The 23,745-nt window shown below is 46.7% G+C and overlaps 1 protein-coding gene across 5 annotated transcripts; it reads right to left on the bottom strand.

The window, feature by feature from the left end:
- Window positions 1–2,579: 2,579 nt before the first annotated feature.
- DHRS3 (dehydrogenase/reductase 3) lies at window positions 2,580–23,002 on the bottom strand. 5 transcript variants are annotated; one of them, XR_006104988.1, is made up of 7 exons: window positions 22,735–23,002; window positions 21,244–22,107; window positions 8,141–8,284; window positions 7,851–7,970; window positions 6,939–7,177; window positions 6,057–6,202; window positions 2,580–4,283 (listed from the first exon to the last, which is right to left on the bottom strand). XR_006104988.1 is itself a non-coding variant. In XM_042478875.1 (7 exons), exons 2-7 carry the CDS (start codon window positions 21,436–21,438, stop codon window positions 4,199–4,201), a joined length of 909 nt encoding a protein of 302 aa, XP_042334809.1. In that variant the 5' UTR covers window positions 21,439–21,965; window positions 22,735–23,001; the 3' UTR covers window positions 2,580–4,198. The 5 variants fall into 5 exon arrangements, 4 of the variants coding, with proteins under 4 accessions (XP_042334809.1, XP_042334808.1, XP_042334807.1 ...); XM_042478875.1 differs by having other exon boundaries at window positions 6,057–6,182; window positions 21,244–21,965; window positions 22,735–23,001; XM_042478874.1 differs by having other exon boundaries at window positions 6,057–6,182; window positions 21,244–22,018; window positions 22,735–23,001.
- Between the last annotated feature and the right edge of the window lie 743 nt (window positions 23,003–23,745).

Raw genomic sequence — 23,745 nt, forward strand, 5'->3', positions numbered from 1 at the left:
AATACTCATTGATCATGGAAGAACATGAGCACTTTGCACATGGATATGCATTAAGTGTGGAGGTACCTTGTTCACTCATGTGCACTTGACACATGGATATGCATTAAGAATGAAGGTACCTTGTACACACACACGTGCACTTTGCAGATGCATATGCATTGAACCTACATTGTACACACACTTTGCACATGGATATGCATTAAGCATGGTGATACCTTGTACACACACGTGCACTTGCCACATGGATATGCATTGAGCCTACATTGTACACATTTATGCATTTTGCACATGGATATGCATTAAGCATGGCAGTACCTTGTACACACACTTGCCACATGGATATGCATTAAGCATGGAAGTACCATGTACACACACGTGCACTTTGCACATGCATATGCATTGAGCCTACATTGTACCCCCTTATGCACTTTGCACATGGACATGCGTGCCCATTTGTTTCCACATTTGGTGTCTTGTTTCAACTGGACAACAGTGCCCTCAACGCAAAGTTTCCATGGCACAAGAATTGCCAATATATGGAGATGAATGCTACACAACTCACTGTAGGGTCTCAAGGCACCGTGCGCAAACAAACCCCAATGGGGCTTTGCTCAGAAGCATGCTTTTCTGCACAGACCCGGGTGGCCTTTGGATAAAGAGGGCTGCTCATCTGATTTGATTTTTCTTTAAATAGAGGAAGACTTGATGTTGAACTGGGGTATACGTTTGGAGCTGCTAAGCATGTGGAATGTATTATGACATTTTGAAGGAATTTGCCATCATTGTTCCGCTTGAGACATAAAAGTTATAAAACTTAACGGCCGCATGACAAGGAGCCTTTATGAAACAATGCAAGATTTATGGACTCCTTATGGAGCCGGGCGAAGCGTTGCCATCCCAAGACCAAGGCGACCGACTTGTAGCCTGGCAGCTGAGACTGTTCTGGGGATTTGGCCTCGGACGAAGAACACAAACAAGGTCACACTTTCCTCTCTATCTACTGCTTTCTATCTCAAAGGCGAGAAATGTAGATTGCAAAATAAATGTCTCGACAAGTTCCAAGAGCATGGGCATTTAAAGTAGCTAATCTTGCCTACAGCAGGCGTTGGTTTGCTCTTAGAAGACAGAGGTGAGACTTTTTAATGTTTGCGTCTTGTTGCAAATTATGGCCCGGATGGGAGACTACAATGTATAACTTTAAGATGATGAAGCTACGTTGTTGACATGGCAAGAAACCATGCTATTGGGTTGTGATGGTGCACTATGCAAGATGTCCTGTTGCACAATGTGAGCTCCCATTTCACATGTTCTTATGTGCAACGTGTCCCGATGGATGTGTCCCATTGTGCACAGAGACGATTGTGCATCAGGATCGATGTGCCCCAGGAGACAGGGTGCATTGCGACATGTTGTGCCTTGGGACCCATAGTACTGTTGCACAATGGTCACGCTACTGGCTCCATTTGCACAACAGCCACGGAGATATATACATGGACCATAGAATTAGAGAATTGGAAGGGACTCTATGGGTCAACAGCTAAAGCATCCCCAACAGTAGCTGTCCAGCCTTTCAGACATGGAGCAACCCATCTGAACTGAGAATCACAACAACAACATCTTGACAAAATGTACACTTGTGACTCTTAACATCATCACATTTTCTTCTTGTGTTTGATTTTGAACACCTTTGCTGGATGAAGAAGCCAATGGAGCTTGGAAAGCTTGCAATGGGTGTATTGTGCATTTTGGCTGGCCTAACAAACATACTGCTGTTTTGTGGATTTGGGATGTTATTCACCGTACAGACAACATGGCTCCCTCTATTCTCATTTCTTAAAACTATGGCCAGAAGTAGGGACAGTAGTACTTTTAAGAGTCCCTTAAGCACATTGTTGTTGGGTGCCTTCAAGTCGTTTCCGACTTATGGCCACCCTAAGGCAAACCTATCATAGGTGTTTTCTTGGCAAGATTTGTTCAGTGGTGGTTTGCTGAGGCTGAGAGTGTGTGACTTGCCTAAGGTCACCCAGTGGGTTTCCAGGCTTGAGTGAACAATCGAACCCAGGTCTCTGGAGCTGCAGTCCGACACTCAAACCATGCTGGCTCTCCCCTTGAGCATGCACATCTCTTTTTTGGGTTGCTGTGGAGGTTGATGTTCCCATCATCCCCATGCAGTGCCCAAAGTCCCAACCTGCTTTAAACCAGAAGCTGCCTCTTACAGGCTTTCCATGCCCCAATGTGAACAGGGAGAAGAAGCATTTGGCAACATAAACGCCCAACTTGCACCCTTGCGAATTCCTCCGCAATCCTCTCTTCTCTTGCACAGGCATGCAATTTCTTTCTTTGCCCTTTGCAATTGCATACACACAGCCTCCATCCCCTCTTCCCCCATACATACATACATACATACATGCACACACTTACACAAACACACACATAGTCTAGCTACTTCGCCATGCCTTTCGTCTCCTAGAAAGGTAATCGGCATAAAAACCCTTTGGCTCAGATCTGTTCCAGACGTGGCTGACATCTGGTTTCAAGATGGTGGCACTAAGCAAGTGCTAGAATGATATATCGTTCTCTTTCTCTTCTTTTTGCATTTTAAACATTCTAATTAAAAGAGGGGAGGGAGGGAAGCATTGACCAAGTTGGCTGAGCAGAATGAAACCAAAATGAAAATAAATACGACCTCCAGAAATCTCTCCTTCCACAAAGCACCAGCGCTGGGTTGGGAATACCCAAGGAACTCACCCACATATGCTTTCCAATGCAAGCTTTGCAAACGTCTGGCAGGTTATTAATTGCAAATCATACTGTTAGTCCCAACTGGCGCCTCCCCAAACAACAAATTCCAGGGTTTCTGCAGGATGGAGCCGTGGCAGCGCACGCGGTGCCAAACGGCATCATTTCTACGGTGCGGATTTATCATACATCAATGCACTCTGCATTTTCAGATGGGAGTCATGCACAGAGACAACAGTGGAGCGCTGTTTGGCAAACCATTTATATAGGCTTTAACGGGGGTTTCTTGTGCTTGTTTGGAAGAACGGCGTGAAAACCGGAGCGACCGAAAACGCCGGATTCCTCTTGGAAGTCTTCCTGAACCGTTTGTTTGAAGCAATGAAGGCGTCTTAATTCTTCCCACCTTGCGTTTTGTGCACCTGCCTAAAAGAACTCTTCAAAATCCACATTTAGCCATTGAGCTTAACTTGCATTTCCTTGCAACCCCCCCTCCCCCCAAAAGAAACCCCTAGTCTCTTTTATATGGAAAATGTGCCCGTTATGAAGAAGACTTTCAAGCGCTATTGCCCCAAAATGATGGATCCTGGAGTACTTTATGTCATGGGCAATGAACAAAACAAGGAAGGTACCCAGAATCTGCTTTTGTGTTGTTGTTTTTTTGCAAGGACTGCGTTGTGATCCGGGTGTTGCATTTCATTGTTGCCTGAAGCAGCAACCAAAGGAAGCGGTTCCTCCTCTACAAACCTAGGAACTGGATCCAGATTTAGCCTTATTTAGAGCAGACCTAGTAAAAATAAACCACAGGTCCCCTGTTTCCATCGATGGAATGACTCCAAGCATCCAATGCACATCCTATATCCGATCCTAGACTATCCTGCGCAAACAAAACAACGGAGGCTAGTTGTTTCTCTCCAAGGAAAAGGGAGCAGACCTGCTGCAAGGCATCCCTTGCAAAAAGTAACAGTCCATAGCCTTTTTTTGGGATTTGGAAGCCACAAAGATTTAGCTGGAGATCCAGATTTCATCGCTTGAACAAAATGGGAGTCTCCATGGACAGCGATGGCAAAGCAGAGATTAATCTCACCAATCTCCCAAAGAGAGTAAACCTTTTAAGAAGCAAAGGAGGAGGGAAAGGGAAGAAGGGGATACTTCCCACCCCCTAAAAAATTCTTGGTTAGCAGGCGGAACTGCAATGGGATGCACCCAGTTTGGAGTACAACTGAAAACGCTTTTAACAACTACATTGCAAATGGGAACATTCAATCCCTAAAGTATTAGACCCAAGAGTCCCCAGGGTTTTTAATGCCTTGCCACAACGGAGCTGTCCTGTCCTTCAGCATCGCTGGGGCTCTCGCCGCAGTCGTGGCGGCTAGCAAGACTTGAACGCGTGGCCACAGCTGGCCTCCGGAGGCCGCCTCCAGGACGGCGCCTGCTTCGTGTGCCGAGTTCAAGGTGGTGCCTAGGTGCGGCCTTTGAAAGTGTTCATGCAGGTGTAACTCCCAGAAAACCTGTGGATTTCCTCAAGAGCGGCCTGCGGAAGGATGCTGCAAGGAAAAGGAAAGAATCAGAAGGAGCCAAGGCTTCCCTTTTGGAGGTCAATAGATCTTGCAGCACCTTTGAGACTCACTGAAAGAAAGACATTGGTAGCATGAGATTTCGTGTGTGTGTGTGTGTATCTTCTTCATGGTCTCTGCAAATCATACAAATGGGTTGTATGTGCCTGTGCATTGCTGCTCGGAAACCTCTAGAATCACTGGGCAAAGTTAACTTTGCAACTTCTTTTTCCAGAATCTAATTATTCTGACAGTAATTTAGTAGGGTTTCCCATCCTTGTTCTACTTTTTCTGAGGTTTTTGTTTTGTTCGTTACTTGTGTTCATTTATCCATTTTTAATAACTTCCAAAAGATCCATCTGCCCTTCTTCTATCTTTGGGCTTTCTCTATCTATCCATTTCTTGCGTTCGAGATCACGGACAATATCTGTTTCCCTTTTTTCTTTGCTTGAACATGGCTTAGTTTATCGGTCATGGAGCATGAGCTTTCATAGGCTTCAGTCTATGCAAATCGCATCCGACGAAGTAGACTGAAGTCTGCGGAAGCTGATGCCGCCAACATCTTTCTTCCAGTGAGTCTCAAAGGTGATACAAGATCTCTTTACGTACTGGTTTTACAGACTGACATGGCTATATCTTTGCATTTCGTTCAAAGAGAGACAGGCACCCAGTATAGTAAGAGATTTCTGGGCATAGAAATAGGGGCTTCAGTCATGCAAGAACTCAATAGTGTGTAATACTGGAATTCGGTAATGCTGTCACTGATTCATAATGTACAGTGCGCCTGCGTCATACATAGCTTTGAGTATATGGTGAAAGCTGCAAGGGGCAGCACGTTCCATTCTAATGAATGGGGTGCGCAACGCTGCCACATGCACAAGCCCCATTCACTTGAGCATGTGCAATACATGCTTGAGCATGTGCAATATTTGGCTTATGCGGGGGGGGGGGTCTGGAATGGATCCCCACGTAAGCCAAGGGCGGACTGTATGTTGGGTTGTTTTTGTGTACCTTCAAGTCGTTACTGACTTATGGTGACTCTAAGGCAAAGCTCTCATAGGGTTTTCTTGGAAAGATATAGGGTTGCCATGGCCTTCTCCTGAGACTGAGAGAGTGTGAGCTCCCAAGGTTCCTGCTTCTGGGTGTTGCATGAAAAAGACGGCTGGCAGGAATGGGATGGAAATGTCTGTCTGCTCCGTCTTCATGAGAACAGACTGCTGTTGCTTGCGATGGAGATAGTAATTAAACTGACCAAGGATCTCAGCCAGGGCATTATTATTATTATTATTATTATTATTATTATTATTGGTGCAAAATCCAGCATCGTAGGGTTGTTTCTGCGCTGTGCAATTCCAGCGGTTTGACTGGTTTCGCTCCATCCAATGGAAACCTGGTATTTCCAGGGTCACTGGATGTCCCAACCGCAAGGCATCGCAAAACGTACGCCCTTCAAGACCAATGCGGGACGTTGCAAAACAAAAGCGCAAAACACAAACTGAAATGTAAATGCAGGCTGCTTAGCCCATGCTCCAAGCGGAGGAGGACATTTTGGAATTGCCCCCGGACCAAAGTTGAAAAGGGAAAAGGTCTGGGTCTTTCTATTCTGGTGGATTCTCAAGAAGAGGAGCGAGTGCACTAAATTTTCAAGTACGTCCCCGAACCGTAAATCCCAGGATTCCATCGGATGGAGCCATGACAGTTTTGCCTCTATATTTCTATTCGCTATTTACTTAGGAACTGGGACTGAGGACTACCAAGCCATACCTTTTCAAGATGATGAGAAAGTGCATCGTCCACGGAAGGAGGAGGAAAGCTTGGTTCTGCTGAACGGCTTCGACCGTCCTCTGGGCCACCGTCTCCGGCTTTAAAGGGGGGAAGAGGTTGGGGAACCTGAAAAACAAACACAGCCCCTGAAAGAGAGAGGAGCCGCAAAATCTATCTATCTATCTCCCTAGCGTTCATCATTGCCCTGCAATACCTCCCATTGTATATACTGGGACTTAAGCATCCATTGATTTTGGTATCCATAGAGGATCCTGGATCCAAACCTCAGCGGATACTAAGAGCCCGCCGTAATTGCGTTTTAATTTTATTGCTATGATTTTATCTGTTTTTGTTCATTTCTTGCCTTGGGTCTCATGCCTCAAGAACGGTGGCATAACGACACAATAAATTAACCAACCAACCTTGGGGACCATCTGCCCAAACTGCTTGGAGATGCCATGCCTCCATCCTAAATGCAGTTGGCCCTCCGCATTTGCGGCTCTGGCTTTTGCAGATTTGATTATTTGCAGATTTGGTTAATATGTTCTCTCTAGGGATCTAGATCCTCCAGTGCAACTCTGCCAGAAGTTGACCATAGAGTTATGCCGGAGAACCTAGACATTCCTAGAGAAAAGACTCCTCGAGGCATTTGTAGGTCCTCCAGCATGACTCTATGATCAAATTCTGGCAGGTGTTGACCACAGAGTTGACTCTATGATCAAATTCTGGCAGGTGTTGACCACAGAGTTGCACTGGAGGACCTAGAGATTCCTAGAGAGGAATCCTTCATCCTTAAGCCTAGAGAGTGTGGAGGGACCACTGTAAATCCAGGATTGGGTTGGAATTGTCAACCCCACCCAAGTTTCCTATCTTTGTACTGACCTGATCCGCATGCCTTGGAACATCTCTGTGCTGGTATGGAAGGGCAAGACGGTGGTTGCGTTCACCCCGGGGCAGTCCAGCAGCCCCAGCGTCAAGCTCTCCATGAAAGCGAAGGAGGAGGCTTTGGAAGTGCAATAGTCGATGGCCCCCGGGATGGCCGATAAGCCCAAGACGGAGTTGAGGCAAACAATGTGTCCTTTCTGGAGCTCCATCATCCGCGGCAGAAAGGCCTTAGTCGTCTGGGGGTTGAGAGAGAGCAAAGGACCTGGGTTAGATGCAGAGAGAAAGAGAGTGGCATAGTGGTTTGAGAGAGGGTTCAGTTCCCAGGTCAAGGTATGTAACCCTCTATAGATAGATAGATAGATAGATAGATAGATAGATAGATAGGGATGGATAGTTAGACAAATAGATAGAGCAACTGATTGATCAATTGATTAATAGATAGGGCCTGTGTGATGTAGTGGTTTAAGTATTGGACTATGACTCTGGAGACCAAGGTTTGATTCCCTGCTCAATTTATGCATCACTAGATAGATAGGTAGATAGATAGACTGATCTATCAGTCGATTAATAGAAAGAACCTGTGTGATGTAGTGATTTAAGTGTTGGACCATAACTCTGGAGACCAGGGTTTGAATTAAACATCGTGATTGTTTCTATGTCCTTCAACAGGTCTCTTTCTATAACTCATACCATACTGGAAAATCAAATGTCATGCGCTGGCTGGCAAAGAGCATTCAAGGCAGAAACAGGAGCTACAATTGTGAATTGCAAAGGTTGACGGAGGCATGGCTGATCTTGGCCACAAACCCTTTGGCCAAGGCCTTGCAAGGGCCATGCTATCCGCTGGCTCTGCTTCATCCCTGTCATTTCCAAGGGCCTGAGTGTAATGGAGACCAAACGGTTGCCTACCCAGAACTGTCCCAGCGTGTTGATGTGCTGCGATTTCAGCAAGGCATCGTCATCGCTGTCCATCAAGCTCTTGCCGTGGACGACGGCTGCGTTGTTCACAAGGATGGTGATGTCCCCCACCTGGAGGAAGAGAAAGAGAAACCGCGAACTCGGATGTAAAACCTGTCTGGAATGCGCCTGTGATGCAACAGCACTTCCACTGAACCTTCTCCTTTGGCTATCGTTGGGGGTGCGAGATGTGCCAACCGCACCAGGTGACGCCAAACTTCCGGAAACTCTTATCAACGTACCTTTTCACGGACAGCTTTGGCCTGTCTGTAGACCTCCTCCCGGTTTCCCACATCACAGACGAAGTAGTGGCACTCGGTCCCCATGGCTTGGATCTCTTCCATAGTTTCCTTCAAGCACTTCTCGGTTCGTCCCCAGAGGATAATCTGCAAGTGAGCGGCCGCGCAGTCACTATGGGGATGTGAGGATCATCGCCATCCGAAATGTGCCCCAAAGTAAGTAATACCAGCAACTAATGATTGCATTCCGAAATTAATAGGCATGGCTGAATTAGATAAAATAGCATGTCTTTTTGAAGGAGAAAATAAATAAATCCATGGATAAGGATGGCTAGCTGTATATTTTGAGACATTGGTATATATACTTGCTACTGTTGGCTTTATAGACTGAGGTTGTGAAAGTGCAGTGCTTATATATATATAATGGAAATGTCCAAAAATCTTGAAATCAGGATAGAATCAAGTTAAAATGGTGACAAGGGAGAGTCCGACTGCATGTTTATATAACCAAGTCCTGATCGGTTGGAAGGCAAGATATGAGAAATGCAAATGTAATACAATGTGATTGAGATTGACTTTTGTATTGTTTTATTTGTTTGGAAGTACTAAATATATTGCTTTATGAATGTGCCCAAAGGGAAGTTAAGCGTCTGTGAAAAGAGAACTGCAAATGTGATACGAAGGTAAGCACTCGAGATTGACTTCTGCATTGTCTTGTTTGGAAACAAAAAATGCTTTTAAAATGTACCCAAGCTTTAAGTCTCTGAGAAAAGAGAACTGCAAACGTAATACGAAGGGAAACGAGTGAGATGGTATAGTTTTATGTGTTTGGAAATGACAATGTACCTAAATGCACATGTGCAACATGCACAAGCAACCATATGCAACAGTTCAGCACCTCTAGCTTTGTTTTCATGACCATGACCTGAATGTGGACATTCAGCGTTAGACCTCCATGGCCTCGCCACATGCTCAAGGGAACGGGTGCATGCCCAAGATGCCAATGGGATTTTCGGTCTGTGCGTCTCCAGATCAGAAAACCCATCTTCCCATTCCTGGAAGGCCTCCAGCCCTCCGCTTGCCTGGCTTCCACCTTCCCTCTCTCCGCCCTTCCCTCCGTCCCTCCCTCTTGCAATAGACACGCTCTCCTTTTCAAAAAGTTACTGACCAGAAAATTGCCGAGGGCACCAGCCCAGCGAGGCGGTTAATCCCTGCCGGGGAAGGCTGGCTCGCCAAAGCTTCCTGCCCTGTGGTTACCTCTGCGTGACCTCCAGGTTGATGCCCAGGTGGCACGTTTTTGCGCCATTGCGTTGGCCGCCGGTGGCCAAGGTCAGTGGCCAAGGGCTCCCCACCTGGGAAGGGGGCATGAACTGAGCCCTTGCATCTGAATTAGCTTTGGGTTGCTCATTGCCCTTCCTTCCAGAGCTGAAATCATGCGCGGGTCTCCAGAGTGAGGACCTATGGTTCCAACCTATCCTTGCCCAACCTTGTCATTGGGTGCCTTCAAGTCGTTTCTGACTTATGGTGAGCCTAAGCCAAAGCTCTCATGGGGTTTTCTTGGCAGGTTTCTTCAGAAGAGGGTCGCTATTGCCATCCTCTGAAGCTGAGAGAGTGTGACATGCCGAAGGTCACTGGTCTCTGGTCAAGCTGGGATTCAAACCCTGGCCTCCAGAGTCATAGTCCGATGCCCAAAGTATTACACCATGTTGGATCTTTCTGGCTACTCTACCCCAACTCTTTTGACTCTCAACATCTGCACTATGCTCTTGTATTGGTTTCATAACACTCTAAATGTCTTATCTCCATCTTGAAGCTAGGAAAGCATCAAATGACAGAGTGTGGGTCTAACTGGAGGAAACCAAAGAGATGGGTTGGGTCCCCCAAAGGGCCAGATTTGACCCCAGGTCATAATGTTTCCAGGACCTGGGGTCGACTTTGATTGCATCCGCGTGCAGAAATAATCCAGTTTGACACCACTTTGTCTGCTGTGGCTCAATGCCGTTGAATTCTGGAAACTGTAGTTTCGTGAGACGTTCCACCTTCTCTGTCCAAGAGAGCTCTAGCGCCACCACAAACTACCAAACCTAGGTTTCCATACCATGGAGCCATGGCAGTTAAAGTGGTTCAAACTGCGTTATCTCTGCAGTGCGGACACAACCAAAGTGGACTGAGTTCGGATGAGGGGCACGAAAAACGGCCAGGGGTTTCGAAAAGACGTCCAGCGAAGAAAAGTCGAAAGAAAAGACCGTCACCTTCTGCTGCCTTTTTGGCACCAGCTGAAAGTCACCTTTTAAAATTTCATCCAGGCCATAGAAACACATGTCTTCTGAACGTTTTTTGCATTCCGGGTCCCACTTTGTTTTAAAAGCGGAGGTGCTAATTGGTTTTCCTTTTTCTGCCACTAGAAAGGAAAATTTCCAAGGCTGTGATTTTACGGTTTCTATTGTTCCCATTTTAATGGCTGCATTGTGTGGCAAGGTTTTTATTTCATTTGGGTCTGAAAGCTGGTCAGAAAACAGGCGGATGGCCAGATGTGACAACGGCAATTCGATGCCCAGCTCAGCTATGAAACCCACTGACTTTAAGCAAATTGCACTCTCTCAGCCTCAAGGGAAGGCCATGGCAAACCTCCTCTGAACAAATCTCACCAAGAAAACCCCAGAATAGGTTCGTCTTAGGGTTGCCATGAGCCAGAAACAACTCGACAGCACACAACCACAAGAAGAAGATGCACCCAAGGCTCACCAACACCTTGGAGAGATCCTTTAAGTTTTGGAATAAAACCCAGCATGGATTCCCAGCCCCATCGACATGGAAGACCAGGAATGGAAACGCATGTGCATGGCATGGAGAAGAGTCCAGATCCAGTTCTTGGCATCTTCAGGAAGGGCTAGGAAAGATCTCCCTGAAATCCTGGAGAAGCAATCAATATTGAGATACATGTTGCGGTTTAAGGTTGCATCCGCACTGCGGAAAATAAACCAGTTTTGAGACCACTTTAACTGCCATGGCACCATCCTATGGACTTTTGGACAATGACTCTGGGTTCGACTGCTTGCTTAGCCATGGAAACCCATTGGGTGACCTTTGACAAGTCACACACTCTCAGCCTCAGCGGAAAGCAAAGGCAAACCCCCTGCTAGAATAAAAAGGAGTTCTGCTCTCTCTCTCTCTCTCTCTATATATATATATATATATACTGTATATATATATATCACACTTTCCTTTCTACCGAAACGTCGCACGGGTGGAATGTCACTTAAGCAATAAAAAAGGATCGCCAGAGTGATGTCCGGCGCACCTTGAGACAAGGAAATATTTGGCCATCGCTTCTGCAAACAAGAAGGGCGAAAAGAGGGAGGTTGAAAGAAAGAGACAAGAGAAGGGATCTTTGAAGCTGGGGTTTTATCTTTTAAGAGGCTTCTTAATGACACCTTTTGGAAAAGGCTGGTCAACAGAGTGGGTCCAGATGCAAATCCTGGGGGCATTAAGATAATGGGAAGCAAACAGGAGGAGGTGTCGGCACAGAATGGAAAGAGCCAGATCTGTGTTTGAAGACGGATAGCGGAGTTCCTTCCATTGAATTCATGCGTCTCGGGGACAGAGATGGAGATACTGAGGCAGTGCACAAGGCAGGTTCTGCATTGCAACTGGGGACTGCTTCTGGTCTTTGAATTCTTCAGTGATTTGGCAGAAAACGAAGGATAGGTGTTGTAGTCCGCAGGGCTGTGGAGTTGTAGTTGGCGGCATAAGCAAATTTGGGAGAGGTCAGTCGAAATGTACCAAGTCCTACTCCGATTTCAAAATAATAATAATAAAAAATTACCTAATAATATATGGTAGGATTCTAAGATATAGCTGCATTAGTCTGTAGAATCAGTTGTAGCACCTTTCAGATGCACTGAAAGAAAGAAGTTGGCGGCATGAGCTTTCCTAGACTCAAGTCTACTTCCTCGGATGCATTTGGTGATCGGAGGAAGTGGACTTTACTAATGGAAGTAGTTACAGTAGTAGGTTATCTGAGGAGTAGACTTTACTACTGCTTATGAAAGTTCATAGTGCCGACTGCTTTCAAGTTAGTCTCAAAGGTGCTACAACATCTCATAGTAATCTATGGCAAAGATATCATTTGATCCGTACGTTTCATAGGTAATCAAATATATATTACAAGCCCAGATGGCCTTGTTCAAGCACTCCAAGGTGAAAACGAAAATGTTGCGATGGCCGGTTGTCGAACCCAAGCATCCCTCCACAATCCCCCTTCTGTGTGCGAGAGAGAAACAATTGTCGTGATGTCATGGTGGGGTGCGCATAATATGTGTGTCTGTGAGTGGAATGGCTGACCGGCCGATGAACCCTGAGCCACAAAGCCGACAGGAGGTGCCAATTCCCAATACAACGCCTCTGGTGCATGCATGTGTCTGTGTGTGTGTTTGTGTTGTCGCCAGGCCTCCTCAACCGGTTGCAAGTCCTCCTCCACCAAAGCAAAATTGTACTACTTTGACAACCGGCCATGGCAACATGCTTCCTTGTTGTGTGAAAGGTGGCACATGCTCCCTTGTTGTGTGAAAGGTAGTGCATGCTCCCTTGTCGTATGAAATATAGCGCATGCTCACTTGTTATATGAAAGGTAGTGCATGCTCCCTTGTCGTATGAAATATAGCGCATGCTTACTTGTTATATGAAAGGTAGGGCATGTTCCCTTGTGTGAAGCTCTCCCTGCTGATTTTTCCAAACCAGAAGTAGACTTCTGCATTTTTTGGCAACCTGTCTCTCTTGCAGAAGGTCCAGGGGCAGAAACTGGCCTTTGGACTTAAACAAATCTGGATCAGGCTGTTTGCAAATGGCACCACGATACAGAGCAGCAAGGTTGTAAACTGGTTAAATTTCCACTTGGTAGGAAGCGAAGTGGAGATATTCACCTTATGTAATAATACATGACTGCTAGGTCCCAAGTTCAGGATTTATCTTTGATCGGATTATTTGGGTATTGGCACAACACTGATCCTAAGCAAGGCCCTGATGATACATCGATCTGCTATCAACTTTTAAGATCGCCCCCACATCTCCATATTTTCAAAGGCCTCGTTTTGGAAAGTTTGATTTCCAAAACAAGCCGTAAGACTTTTTGTGCCCTTTCCAACTGGCCAAATAAAGTTATCGGCGCAATGCGGACTTTGGAATATTGTTCACATGGCTCCCCTTGCGTTTACCGTTACCTTTCCCAAGTTTAATAGGTTAAAGTTAAGGTTAAGAGACTGATAAGGAGCTTGTTATTTAAGTCTATTAGTATATTAACCACTTTGAGTCCCTATGTTGGGAGAAAGGCAGGATATAAGAAAATAATAATAATAATAATAATAATTATAATAGTGTATCATTTTGGTATTTTTGCATTTATATACATCTGATGTTCCACCCTTTGATAGGAAGGATGTCATAAATAAATGCTATTATTGTTGCTATGATTGTTATAATAATTATTCGTTCTTATCTGGGGCCACGGTCACAACCCCATAGTCAGAGCGCATTTCTTGTTCCAACATGTGCCTCCTCCCGAAAAGGCATGTGGCCCCGAGCGCCATTTTTATTTTTATCCCAGAAGTCTGGTGGCATGCTTTTAAAAAACATACAGCGTGGTGCAAAATTTCCCCCAAAATGTCCTCTTCCTCTTGCAAAAGTTGGCCTTTGAGGACTGGAGTCGCTGCCCATTTGTGAACAGGCAGACCGCCATTTACACACCTCCTTATTTTTGCACCTTTGTGCCATGTGGATGTATCTCGCACGCCCTTCGCTTGCCGGATTCAGATTCCTTGGCCACCCGCCAGGCCTTCCCTAGAAGATCATCTTTCCTGCCTTCCCAGCTTGAAGAAGTCCAGCACATCCCTCCAGTTACATAATCAGAGCAGAAGAGCAAACTCCTCATAGAATCATAGGATCCTAGTGTTGCAAGAGCCCCAAGGGCCGTCCACTCCAACCTCATGCTACGAAGGAATGCTCCGTAGGGATTCCCAGAGTAAGAAGAAACCCCAAGGGCCATCCAATCCAACCTCATGCTACGAAGGAATGCTCCGTAGAGATTCCCAGAGTAAGAAGAGACCCCAAGGGCCGTCCAATCCAACCTCATGCTACGAAGGAATGCTCCGTAGGGATTCCCAGAGTAAGAAGAGACCCCAAGGGCCGTCCACTCCAACCCCACGCTACGAAGGAATGCTCCGTAGAGATTCCCAGAGTAAGAAGAGACCCCAAGGGCCGTCCACTCCAACTCCATTCTGCCATGCAAGAATACACAGTCAAAGCACTCCCAAAAAATGGCTTTCCAATCTCTTCTTTAAAACCTCCAAAGAAGGAGACTCCACCACCCTCCAAGGGAGCGCCTTCCATTGCTGAACAGCTCTTACCCTCAGGAAGTTTTTCCTAATGTTGAGCTGGGATCTCTTTCCTCGTAGTTTGCACCCATTGTTCCACTGGGTCCTATTCTCCAGAGCAGCAGAAAACAAGCTTTCTCCCTCCTCAATGTGACATCCCTTCAAATATTTAAACAGGGCTATCATATCACCTCTTAACCTTCTCTTCTCCAAGATGAATGTACCCAGCTTCCGATGTCTCTCCTCATAAGGCATGGTTTCCAGACCTTTCACCATTCTGGTGTCCCTCCTCTGGACATGCTCCAGCTTCTCCACCTCCTTCATGAATTGTGATGCCCAGAATTGGACATAATGTTCCATAATCATGGCAGAAGAGCAAAATCCTTTGAGTCACCACATCGAATGGAGAACAGCCATCCAAAGGAGAACCAGAAGTGGAGCAGAAGTCAAGGATGTGACGAAGAGGTTAGCCGGGAAACACCTAACTTCTACCACGTAACAGAAAAGGTGGGAGCCAAGAGGCCTATGACTCTAACATAGGCATCCACACTGTAGAAATAATGCAGTTTGACATTCTATCGGATGGAGCTACAGCACTCAAAGCAGTCCAAATGCATCTGAGGAAGTCTACTAAAGCTGGTGCTGCCAACTTCTTTCTTCCATTTAGTCTCAAAGGTGCTACAAGATCTCTCTACACACTTAAAGCCGCTCCAGGATGATTTTTAAACCTCTTTTGCCCGATGAAGAAGCCAGCGGAGCTTTGAAAGCTTGCACGATGTATTTTGGCTGGCCAAATAAAGGCATCGCTCTTTGGTGGACTCCGTTCCAAAGCATCCAGCAGGCAATGGCGAGCGATTCAGAAAGGAATGGCGCAAAAGCAAAGCTGTTCTTGGATGGTTTTGCGCCACGCTGTATTTTTTTTTAAAGCATGCCACCAGACCTCTGGGACAAAAATAAAAACAGAGCTCAGGGACTGATGCCTTTTTGGGAGGAGGCACATGTTGGAACAAGAAATGCGCTCCGACTATGAGACCAACTGGCGCCACTCTGCTGTTTGAAGTTCGGGTGAGATTTCCGCACAAACACACCCTGCCAAAGGTGCGACGCAGCTTTGAAAACATTTGCCTCTGACGCAACTCTAAAGTGGCGCTCTATTCCCTTGGCTAGTTGTATGGCAGCATGAGACACCCCACTTCTGTTTCCATGAGCTCATGTTCAATTATTCCTTTTTTAATACTGTGTTAGAGTATTGCTTTCTGCCTTGTAATGGTTTCCATGCAAAAAGTCCCAGACTTGATCCTTGCCCTTGCATTGATGGGAATCATGAAGATGCAACACACAAACATCTCCTGGATCTTTCCTCTTGATGCCTCCTTGTTTGGAAAGTATTGGCTGAAAAATGAGAATTTTTAAGCACGGTGCACAAGAATTCTCATTTTAAAGAAGGTGTGCAGTTCGGACGGCAACCCTGTTTTGCTTTAACCTCCCCAGAAGAAAAGCCAATATGAGTTTGAGCATTGGACTATGACTCTGGAGACCAAGGATCGAATCCAGGCTCGGTCATATAAACCCACTTGGGCAAGTCACACTCTCTCAGCCTCAGAACATGGCAATGGCAAATCCCCTCTGAAGCAACATGCCAAGAAAACCCCATGATAGGGTTGCCTTAGAGTCACTATAAGTCAGAAACAACTTGAAGGCACACAACAGCAATAACAACAACAACATGGTGAGGGATGGAAGGAGATCAATGGGGGCATGTAACCCCATGCGCTATCATACCCGGCGATGCCAACCCTAGTGGTGCCAAGCTCATTTCAAGAGGTTTCCTTGAACTGGCCAAGCATCTGGGTCTTATCTTTTGAAAGGCGAAGGGGCCCGGTGCAAATAAAAGGCTGATGTTGCTATCTTCTCCAGCCTTATCTCCTTGCATTTGGCTGAGCTGACTTGTTTTTGCCTTTTGCAAACTGTTTCGTGAAAGAAAAATCAAACAAACTGCTATCAGTTTTGAGCCGAGGAGGAGGAGAAGGTGGCCATTAAAGACCTCTTTGGAGACCATTGGACTGGATGGCCCTTGGGGTCTCTTTGAACAGAGGTTTCAAGTAGGCTTTCAACCAGCGAGTCCCAACCTTTGGTTCTCCAGGTGTTTTTGACTTCAGCTCCCAGAATTCCTGACCGTCGGCCAATATGGCCGGGGCTTCTGGGAGCTGAAGTCCAAAACACCCGGAGGAGCAAAATTTGAGAATCACTGTTGGGCCTCTGTCAGGAACATTGCAGTTGCATATTCCTGTGTAGTCCTTGGAGACGTTTCCAAATCTCCCTTTCCTTCCATATAGCAACCTGCTCAAGCCCCAGCCTCATTCGTAACTTCAGACCGAGTTGCAAATACCATTCACCACCACTATTGCCTTTCAAGGTGAAGAGTGCCCAAACACGGCCAAGTTATTCTGGCTCACGAAGCCCCAAATGCCAGAAATACCTCTCTCCCCATCCTTGGCAGGAGCGACACAACAACAAATTTGGAACGCACATTATCACAGCAGAAGGAGGAGAGGAGCCAAAGGCCCACGTGTGACGCAGTGGTCAAAACTTTCTGTTTGTGAGACAATCCCAACACATTTTGGCTTTATCACCGTCAGGAGCTAGTGAATCCTCAGACCTTGCTGGGGTTGCTGCCTTCACTCTTTACCCAAGTGGACATTTGGTTATTAGAAGAAATTAGTAGCACTATTATTATTATTCTTAGAAAATTATTATTCTTAGAAAATTTATTCTTTTATAGACTGCAGGCTTCAACTCCTGAGTTTGCAAGACCTGAGCAGGGCTTCTTGGGACTTGGAGGTATTTCATGCAGAGGGTCTTCTTCAGGGGCTATTCAATCCTCAAACGCTGCTAGAGTTGCAGCCTTCACTCTCGCTACCCAAGTGGATGTTTATTAGAAGAAATTAGTAGCGTAATGACGCGGAACGATTTCACACAGCGTCGCACCAAACACGCCATTAAAGTGGTCCCGAAGAAGCATCGACACACATCTTTTTACTTTCGGGATTTCAGCAACAATGCATTTCCAATATCGCTTTGCGTGTGATCGTCATTTGCGCAATTACTCACAATTTCCACTTCATTTGCGGGAGGCTTTAAATGCGCTTTAATTTCTCTTTAATGCCGAATCCAGCCCCAGTGTGATAAACCCCTTAGTGCTGAAAGGGCCAGATGTTGTTCTATCTGTTTGCACTAGAACCAAGGTTTGGACCATCCACAGTCTAGAACCCGCCACTTATTTGGGGGGACACTATACTTGGCCTTTGGTTGCCTTCCTCTGGAAGCATTCCAGCTTGTCAATATCCCTCTTAAACTCCATTGCCCAGAACTGGACACAGTCTTCCAGGTGGGATATGAGCAAAGCAAAAGAGGTTGCTTCTCTCCCTTTCCTTTATCCATCCCTGAGACCTTTATTGGCCAACCGACTGAAATGCACAATGTACTCGTTGCAAGCTTTCGAAGCTCCATGGGCTTCTTTACAAGTCTATTGTGCATTTCGGTCGGCCAGGAAAGGTATCACTGGTGGATTTCTGTTTGCGTTGGTTACATGGCCAACACAGCTATTCAACCAAGCATGTTCCCTTTATCTAGTTTTATGGACGCAGCCCAGAAATACATGCTCTTTGTTCCTTTTTCTGCTGTTGCTCGACATTGTTAACTCATGCGCCGGATGGGGACGTCACCCCATTTAGCATTCGCTGTTCAGCAGCTGTTGCTAGAGGTGGGCGGGAGTTTCGTTTCAGGTTTATTTTTTAATCAGAATTTATTTCTTCCTGCCCAGACTGGAAAGAATCTGAGAGCGATGCCATTCAAATGTAGGAAATCCTGGCCTTGACAGATTTATCCATTCAGGCCCAGGCCTTTTGCACAGTTAAGCCTTCAAGGCCTGGCTTTGCAGTTCAGTGCAGCCAGCAATGTTGGCCATGCATCTGGTTGCCACATCTTCTTTTTCCCACATAGGAAATTGGAATTTAAAGAACAATCTTGGACAGATGAGTTAGGGATATTTTCTGCAAAGGAAACAGCAGGAGCTTGGACTGATGGCCACGGGTCCCATTCCAACTACAGTTTTCTGCTGCAATATTATTTTGTGTGCAAAAGATGTTGGAACTGGGGACGCTCGAGGTGAAATTTATACATGTCTGATTTGCACAGAAAGCTGCATAGTTTGAGCAGGAAAGTGCATAGATTCTGTGCAGGAAATCCTGTTATCTGCAGACAACATCCTTGTGTGAATTTTGTGCCTGAGAATAGATCTCAAGAATGGTGGGATTTGCAAAGACCTTCTTGCATTGTTATTATTGTTCTGTTTATTTATATTCCATCTCCCTCCCAGTACAAGGACTCAAGGGACTCACTGGGAAGAAGTGTGCTAAAATGACCTGGTGCTTCCGTGGAGAAGAAAAGTGAGGATGAATCCCATCTCTGCTCATTGCTAGGAAGATCTGTATGTACTTAATTTGGCTGGTGCAAATAGGTAAGAGAGAAAGACAATCCATTTCTTTAGAATTTATCAAGGGCCTTGCCTTGGCCTTCCCCTGAAGCTGAGAAGGTGTGACTTGCCCAGTGCATTTCCATGACTGAGTCAAGATTTGAAGTCTAGTCTCCAGAATCAGAGGCAAAAATAATGTAGTTTGATACTGCATTAACCACCATGGCTCTATGCAATGGCTTGCTGGGATTTGTAGTTTGTTGTGGCACCAGACCTCGCTGAATTGCTCACAAATCCCAGATATGGAGAACTGGGCAACTTCTACAGCACTAAATCCACTGATCAACATACATAGAAAAGGCAGTCTCTGGGAGGACCAAATACCCAAAGTTGGTATTTTATGGTTCAAGGAGCAATGGGGATGACAGTCACCCAAAGACCCATCTGAACTGGCCAGATGGGTTTTGTCAACTCACCTTCCAGGTGTTTCCAGACTGCAAAGAGCTTGGAAACCTTCCTTTGGCGGAGAACGCCTTCCCGAATCCCCCACCCAGCGCAGCCTCGGGGGAATTCTAGGAATTGTTCTCCGCGAAAGGAACCTGTTGAGGTTTTGGGTGTGTGACATGAATTCCAGATTCCCAGGGAGGGTGTGTATGAACCTGCAAGCTGGCTTGCAGCCTTGAGATCTTTCCAAGAGTACAGGACACACACACACACACACACCTTTCCCAAAGAAATCAACTCTCCATTATAATCTGCCTGCCTTCTGATAACAAAGCGGGTGTCGCCACGTTCAGAGAGGTGTGCCAGTGACGCCTTGGGTGTGACAGTGACCCTTGTTGTGTTTTGGCAGGTGGCAGATGTTGCAGATGAGTGGCAAAGGGAGACCCAGGGTCCTTCCTCTCCCTGATATCTAAGCCTGAGTGAGAAAGGTTTAAACTTTTGCAAAGGTGAGAGGGCATAGGAACGTTGGCACAGGGCTGCCCAGCACTATTAGACTGTCAGAGCAAGAAAACAACACTGTTAAAGCTCAGAAGCCTTGACCTAGGTCTAAGCTTGTGTAAGAAAAGTTTAAACTTTTGCAAGATGAAGGGCGTAAGGACACTGGCACAGGGGTGCCCAGCATTACCAGACTGGCAAAGTGAGAAAATGACACTGTTAAAGCTCAGAAACCTTGACCTAGGTCTAAGCTTGTGTGAGAAAGGTTTAAACTTTTGCAAGATGACAAGCATAAGGACATTGGCACAGGGGTGCCTGACAATATTAGACCAACAGAGCAAGGAAATGACACTGTTGAAGCAGAGAAGGCTTGATCTGGGTCTAAGCTGGAGTGAGAAAGGTTTAAACGTTTGCAATCTGAGAGGGCATAAGGACATTGGCACAGGGATGCTGCCCAGCATTACCAGAGTGGTAGAGCAAGGAAGTGACACTGTCAAAGCAGAGAAGCCTTGATCTGGGTCTAAGCCGGAGTGAGAAAGGTTTGCAAAAGGAGAGGCCACTGGACCTACCACTGGACAAAATGAAGCCTTAGGCACCAGTCACTGGGGATCCACAGTAAGTAGCAGTCCAGTAGCTCTCCTATCCTATTCCCGAAGCCTGAAGTCAAGGGCCAGCCTAGTTGGCACCATCTTGCCCCCTTGCCTCAGGTGGCAAAGTGTCCTGAGACTGCTGAGCCAAGACTCCTCTATCATGTCAGGCAAAAGCAGTCTGGCTGCAGAGGTGACTCCAATTCCCAGCATCACCATTGGACTCAACCCAGGTCCCAGGTCCACCAGCCAGTCATCTCAGTGCCAAAGTCAAGGATGCAGGAGGAAAACTTGGACTCGAATTCCCATCATCCCCAGAGGACTCCACTCAGGTCCCAGTTCCACTAGCCAGAAAGTGCCAAAAAGTCAAGGATGCAGGAGGAAAACTTTTTGGTGCACTTGAGTTCCCAGCATCCCCAGACCACCATCTCTGATCCCAGCTCCACTGGCCTAAACTGGGTGGCCAGTATAAAAATTCTTTTTGGGAGTGTATGACTCAGATTCCCAGCATCCCCAGATGATCCAACCCAGGTTCCAGTTCCACCAGCCGGATAGTGCCCCAAAGTCAAGGATGTAGGAGAAAAGCTTCTTTTGGGGGACCCAAATTCCCATCATCCCCAGACTACCACCTCTGACCCAGCCTCTTTCAGCTGAGGTGGGTGACACCATCTCAGCCTCAACCTCCCAAACCCAAAGGACCCCCAATGAACCCAACTGTCCTCGTCTGTTCTGTCTTACCTTTCGGGCTCCACGTTTGGCAAACTCCCGGGCCAGGTAGCGCCCAATGCCTCGTCCTCCTCCAGTGATGAGCACACTGTCTCGGCCCAAACCCTTCAACTTGGGGGGCAGGACCGACCCCACCACCGCTTTCACCACCAAACACACCATCTGGGTCAGGAACAGGAGGAAAGCGCCGGGCCATTTCCAAACCATCCTCTAGGAAGAGGGGAAAGGGGGGAAAAAGAAGAAGAAACTCTCCTCCTCCTGATGGAGAATGGGTCCCCCAGGAACTGAGTTCCAATTCTGCCAGGATGGACCAAAGTCCCCCTTTGCCCCTCTCCAAAGCCAAGCTGGGCAAATCCTGTGCGTAAAGTTGAGGTGCGCCTGGAGAGCTTTTACGCACCAAATGGATCAGGGAAAGGGGGGTTTAAAAAGAAAATCAAGGCTGGGAAAAAGGGAAGAAAAGAAAAAGGAAGATCCAGGCTGCTGGGAAAAAGCCCTCCAAGGGCAGGAAAAGGTTTTTTTTCCTCTTTCCAAGAGCGATGCCAAGGTAATGCCCTCCAAAACTTGCAGTGCCAAAAGGACTCTGGGGGTCTCTCTGGTCTTTTCCTTTCCGTCCCAAGCCAGAATAAGGAGTCTTCCTTCCTTCCTTCCTTCTCTGTTTCTTCTTTCTTTCTTTCTTTCTTTCTTTCTCCTCTTCTTCTGCTTCTCTGCTCTCCAGACAGCTCTGGTGTCTTATTCTGGAAGTTCAGGAAATTGCTTTAGGGAAGCCAGACTTTTTGGAAAGCCTTGCCTTTTATTTGAAAAAAGAAGACAAGAAGGAGGGTTTAGTCTGCTGGGGACCCTCCTCCTTTTTCCCTTTTTCTCTCTCTTCCCTCCTTCCTTCGGCAGGTTAAAAAAAGAGAGAGGGAGAGAGAGAGAAAATAAAAGCAGGTTAGAAAACAATGCAAGGGGGCAAATGCTGGAAAGAAAGAATAAAAGCAGGTTGGGAAACAAGGCAAAGGAAAAGAAAGCTGGAAAAGAGAGAGGTTGGAACAAGGAAACCTCTGGATAAGAGAGAAAACAAAACCAAGTTAAAAAGAGAAAAAGAAAGGGCCAGGAAAAAGAAATCTGGAAAAGAGAGAAGAGGAAAATAGGTTGTTGTTATATATATATATATATATTAGAGAGAGAGAGAGGCAAGGGAAAAAGAAGGCTGGAAAAGAGAGAGAAAGTAAAACCAGGTTTAAGGAAAAGGAAGATGGAAATCTGGGAAAAGAATAAAACCAGGTTAGAAAGAAAGGTAGGAAAAAAGAAAGCTTGGAAAGAGAGAGAGTGCAACCAGGTTGAAAAAGAAAGGAAGGGAAAGGAAAGCTGGGGAAGAGAGAGAGAAGAAAACCAGGTTGAAAAAGGAAAGGGAAAGGAAAGCTGGGAAAGAGAGAGAATAAACTAGGTTGAAAAGGAAAGGAAGGGGAAAAGGAGAGCTGGGAAAGAGAGAGACTGAAACCAGGTTGGGGGGAAAGCAACCACCTGGGTGTTTTAATGTGGATCCTCCTTAATCCAGAGCCCTCCGAATCTGGATCCAAGCAGGCTGCGTTGAGGCAGGGCTTTCTCTTCTGCCTTGTTGGCTGGCTGGTTGCCTTTCCCTTGGTTTGATACCTTCTGGGGCTTGGCTGTATGTTGGAGTTTCTTTGGAGGGAGAAGAGGAGGAGGAGGAGGAAGGCTTCCCTCCTGGTTCTGTGAGTGGCTAGTGGGGCTAGCTGGCTCCCCCCTTCCCTTCCCTCCCCTCCCTTTCCAAAGAGGAGCTGCTTGCCTTCTCCAGCTTTGCATTGCAAGCCAGGACTTGCTGGGTGGTGCCACGTTGGGCTTCCACTGAGAGCTGTCAGTCCAGTCCTCCTCTTGGAAGGGAGAGGAGCAAGCCTGCCTCCTCTCTCCCCCTCCTTCTTCTCCAGAGGTTTCAAAGTCCAGGTTGCAAGCTCCAGAGGCAGCAGCCTTTGGACTGCAACACCCAGCAGCCCTGGATCCACATAGGCAGGAAGGGGATGTGCAGTTTCAGGAGGAGTGCTTGGGCTGCAGCACCCAGCAGGCATGAACTAACAGGGATGAGGGGATCTGCAGTTTCAAGAGGAATTCTTAGGTTGCACCACCCAGCAGGCATGGACTAACAGGGAAGAGGGGGTTTGCAGTTTCATGAGGTGGGGGTGGCTTTGTAGGGGGTAGGTGCACTGTCATGCCCAGCAGCCCTGGACCAACATAGGACAAAGGGGATCTGCACCTTCAGGAGGTGGGAGTGATGGCTTTGCAAAAGGCGTTTGGACTACAACACCCAGCAGCCCTGGCCAAGCATAGGGAAGAGGGGATCTGCTGTTCCAGGTGGTGGGAGTGGTTTGGTTTTGCAGAAGGTGTTAGGATTGCAATACCCAGCAGTCTGGGCTAAACTAGGGAGGAGGGAGTGATGTGCCTTTGCAGAGGGTGTTAGGGCTGCAACACCTAGTAGCCCTTACCAAAGAGAGAGGGAATGGGATCTGCAGTTTCAGGAAT

This window comes from Sceloporus undulatus, chromosome 7, assembly GCF_019175285.1.
Source record: "Sceloporus undulatus isolate JIND9_A2432 ecotype Alabama chromosome 7, SceUnd_v1.1, whole genome shotgun sequence".
Taxonomy (NCBI): Eukaryota; Metazoa; Chordata; class Lepidosauria; order Squamata; family Phrynosomatidae; genus Sceloporus; species Sceloporus undulatus.

Coding starts and splice junctions, on each gene's coding strand:
- DHRS3 (XM_042478875.1), bottom strand. CDS start 21,438: ATGGTTTGGAAATGGCCCGGCGCTTTCCTCCTGTTCCTGACCCAGATG. Junction 8,285..21,243: donor CCAAACGTGGAGCCCGAAAG/GTAAGACAGAAC, acceptor GCTCACTTGCAG/ATTATCCTCTGGGGACGAAC. Junction 7,971..8,140: donor CCAAAGCTGTCCGTGAAAAG/GTACGTTGATAA, acceptor CTCTTCCTCCAG/GTGGGGGACATCACCATCCT.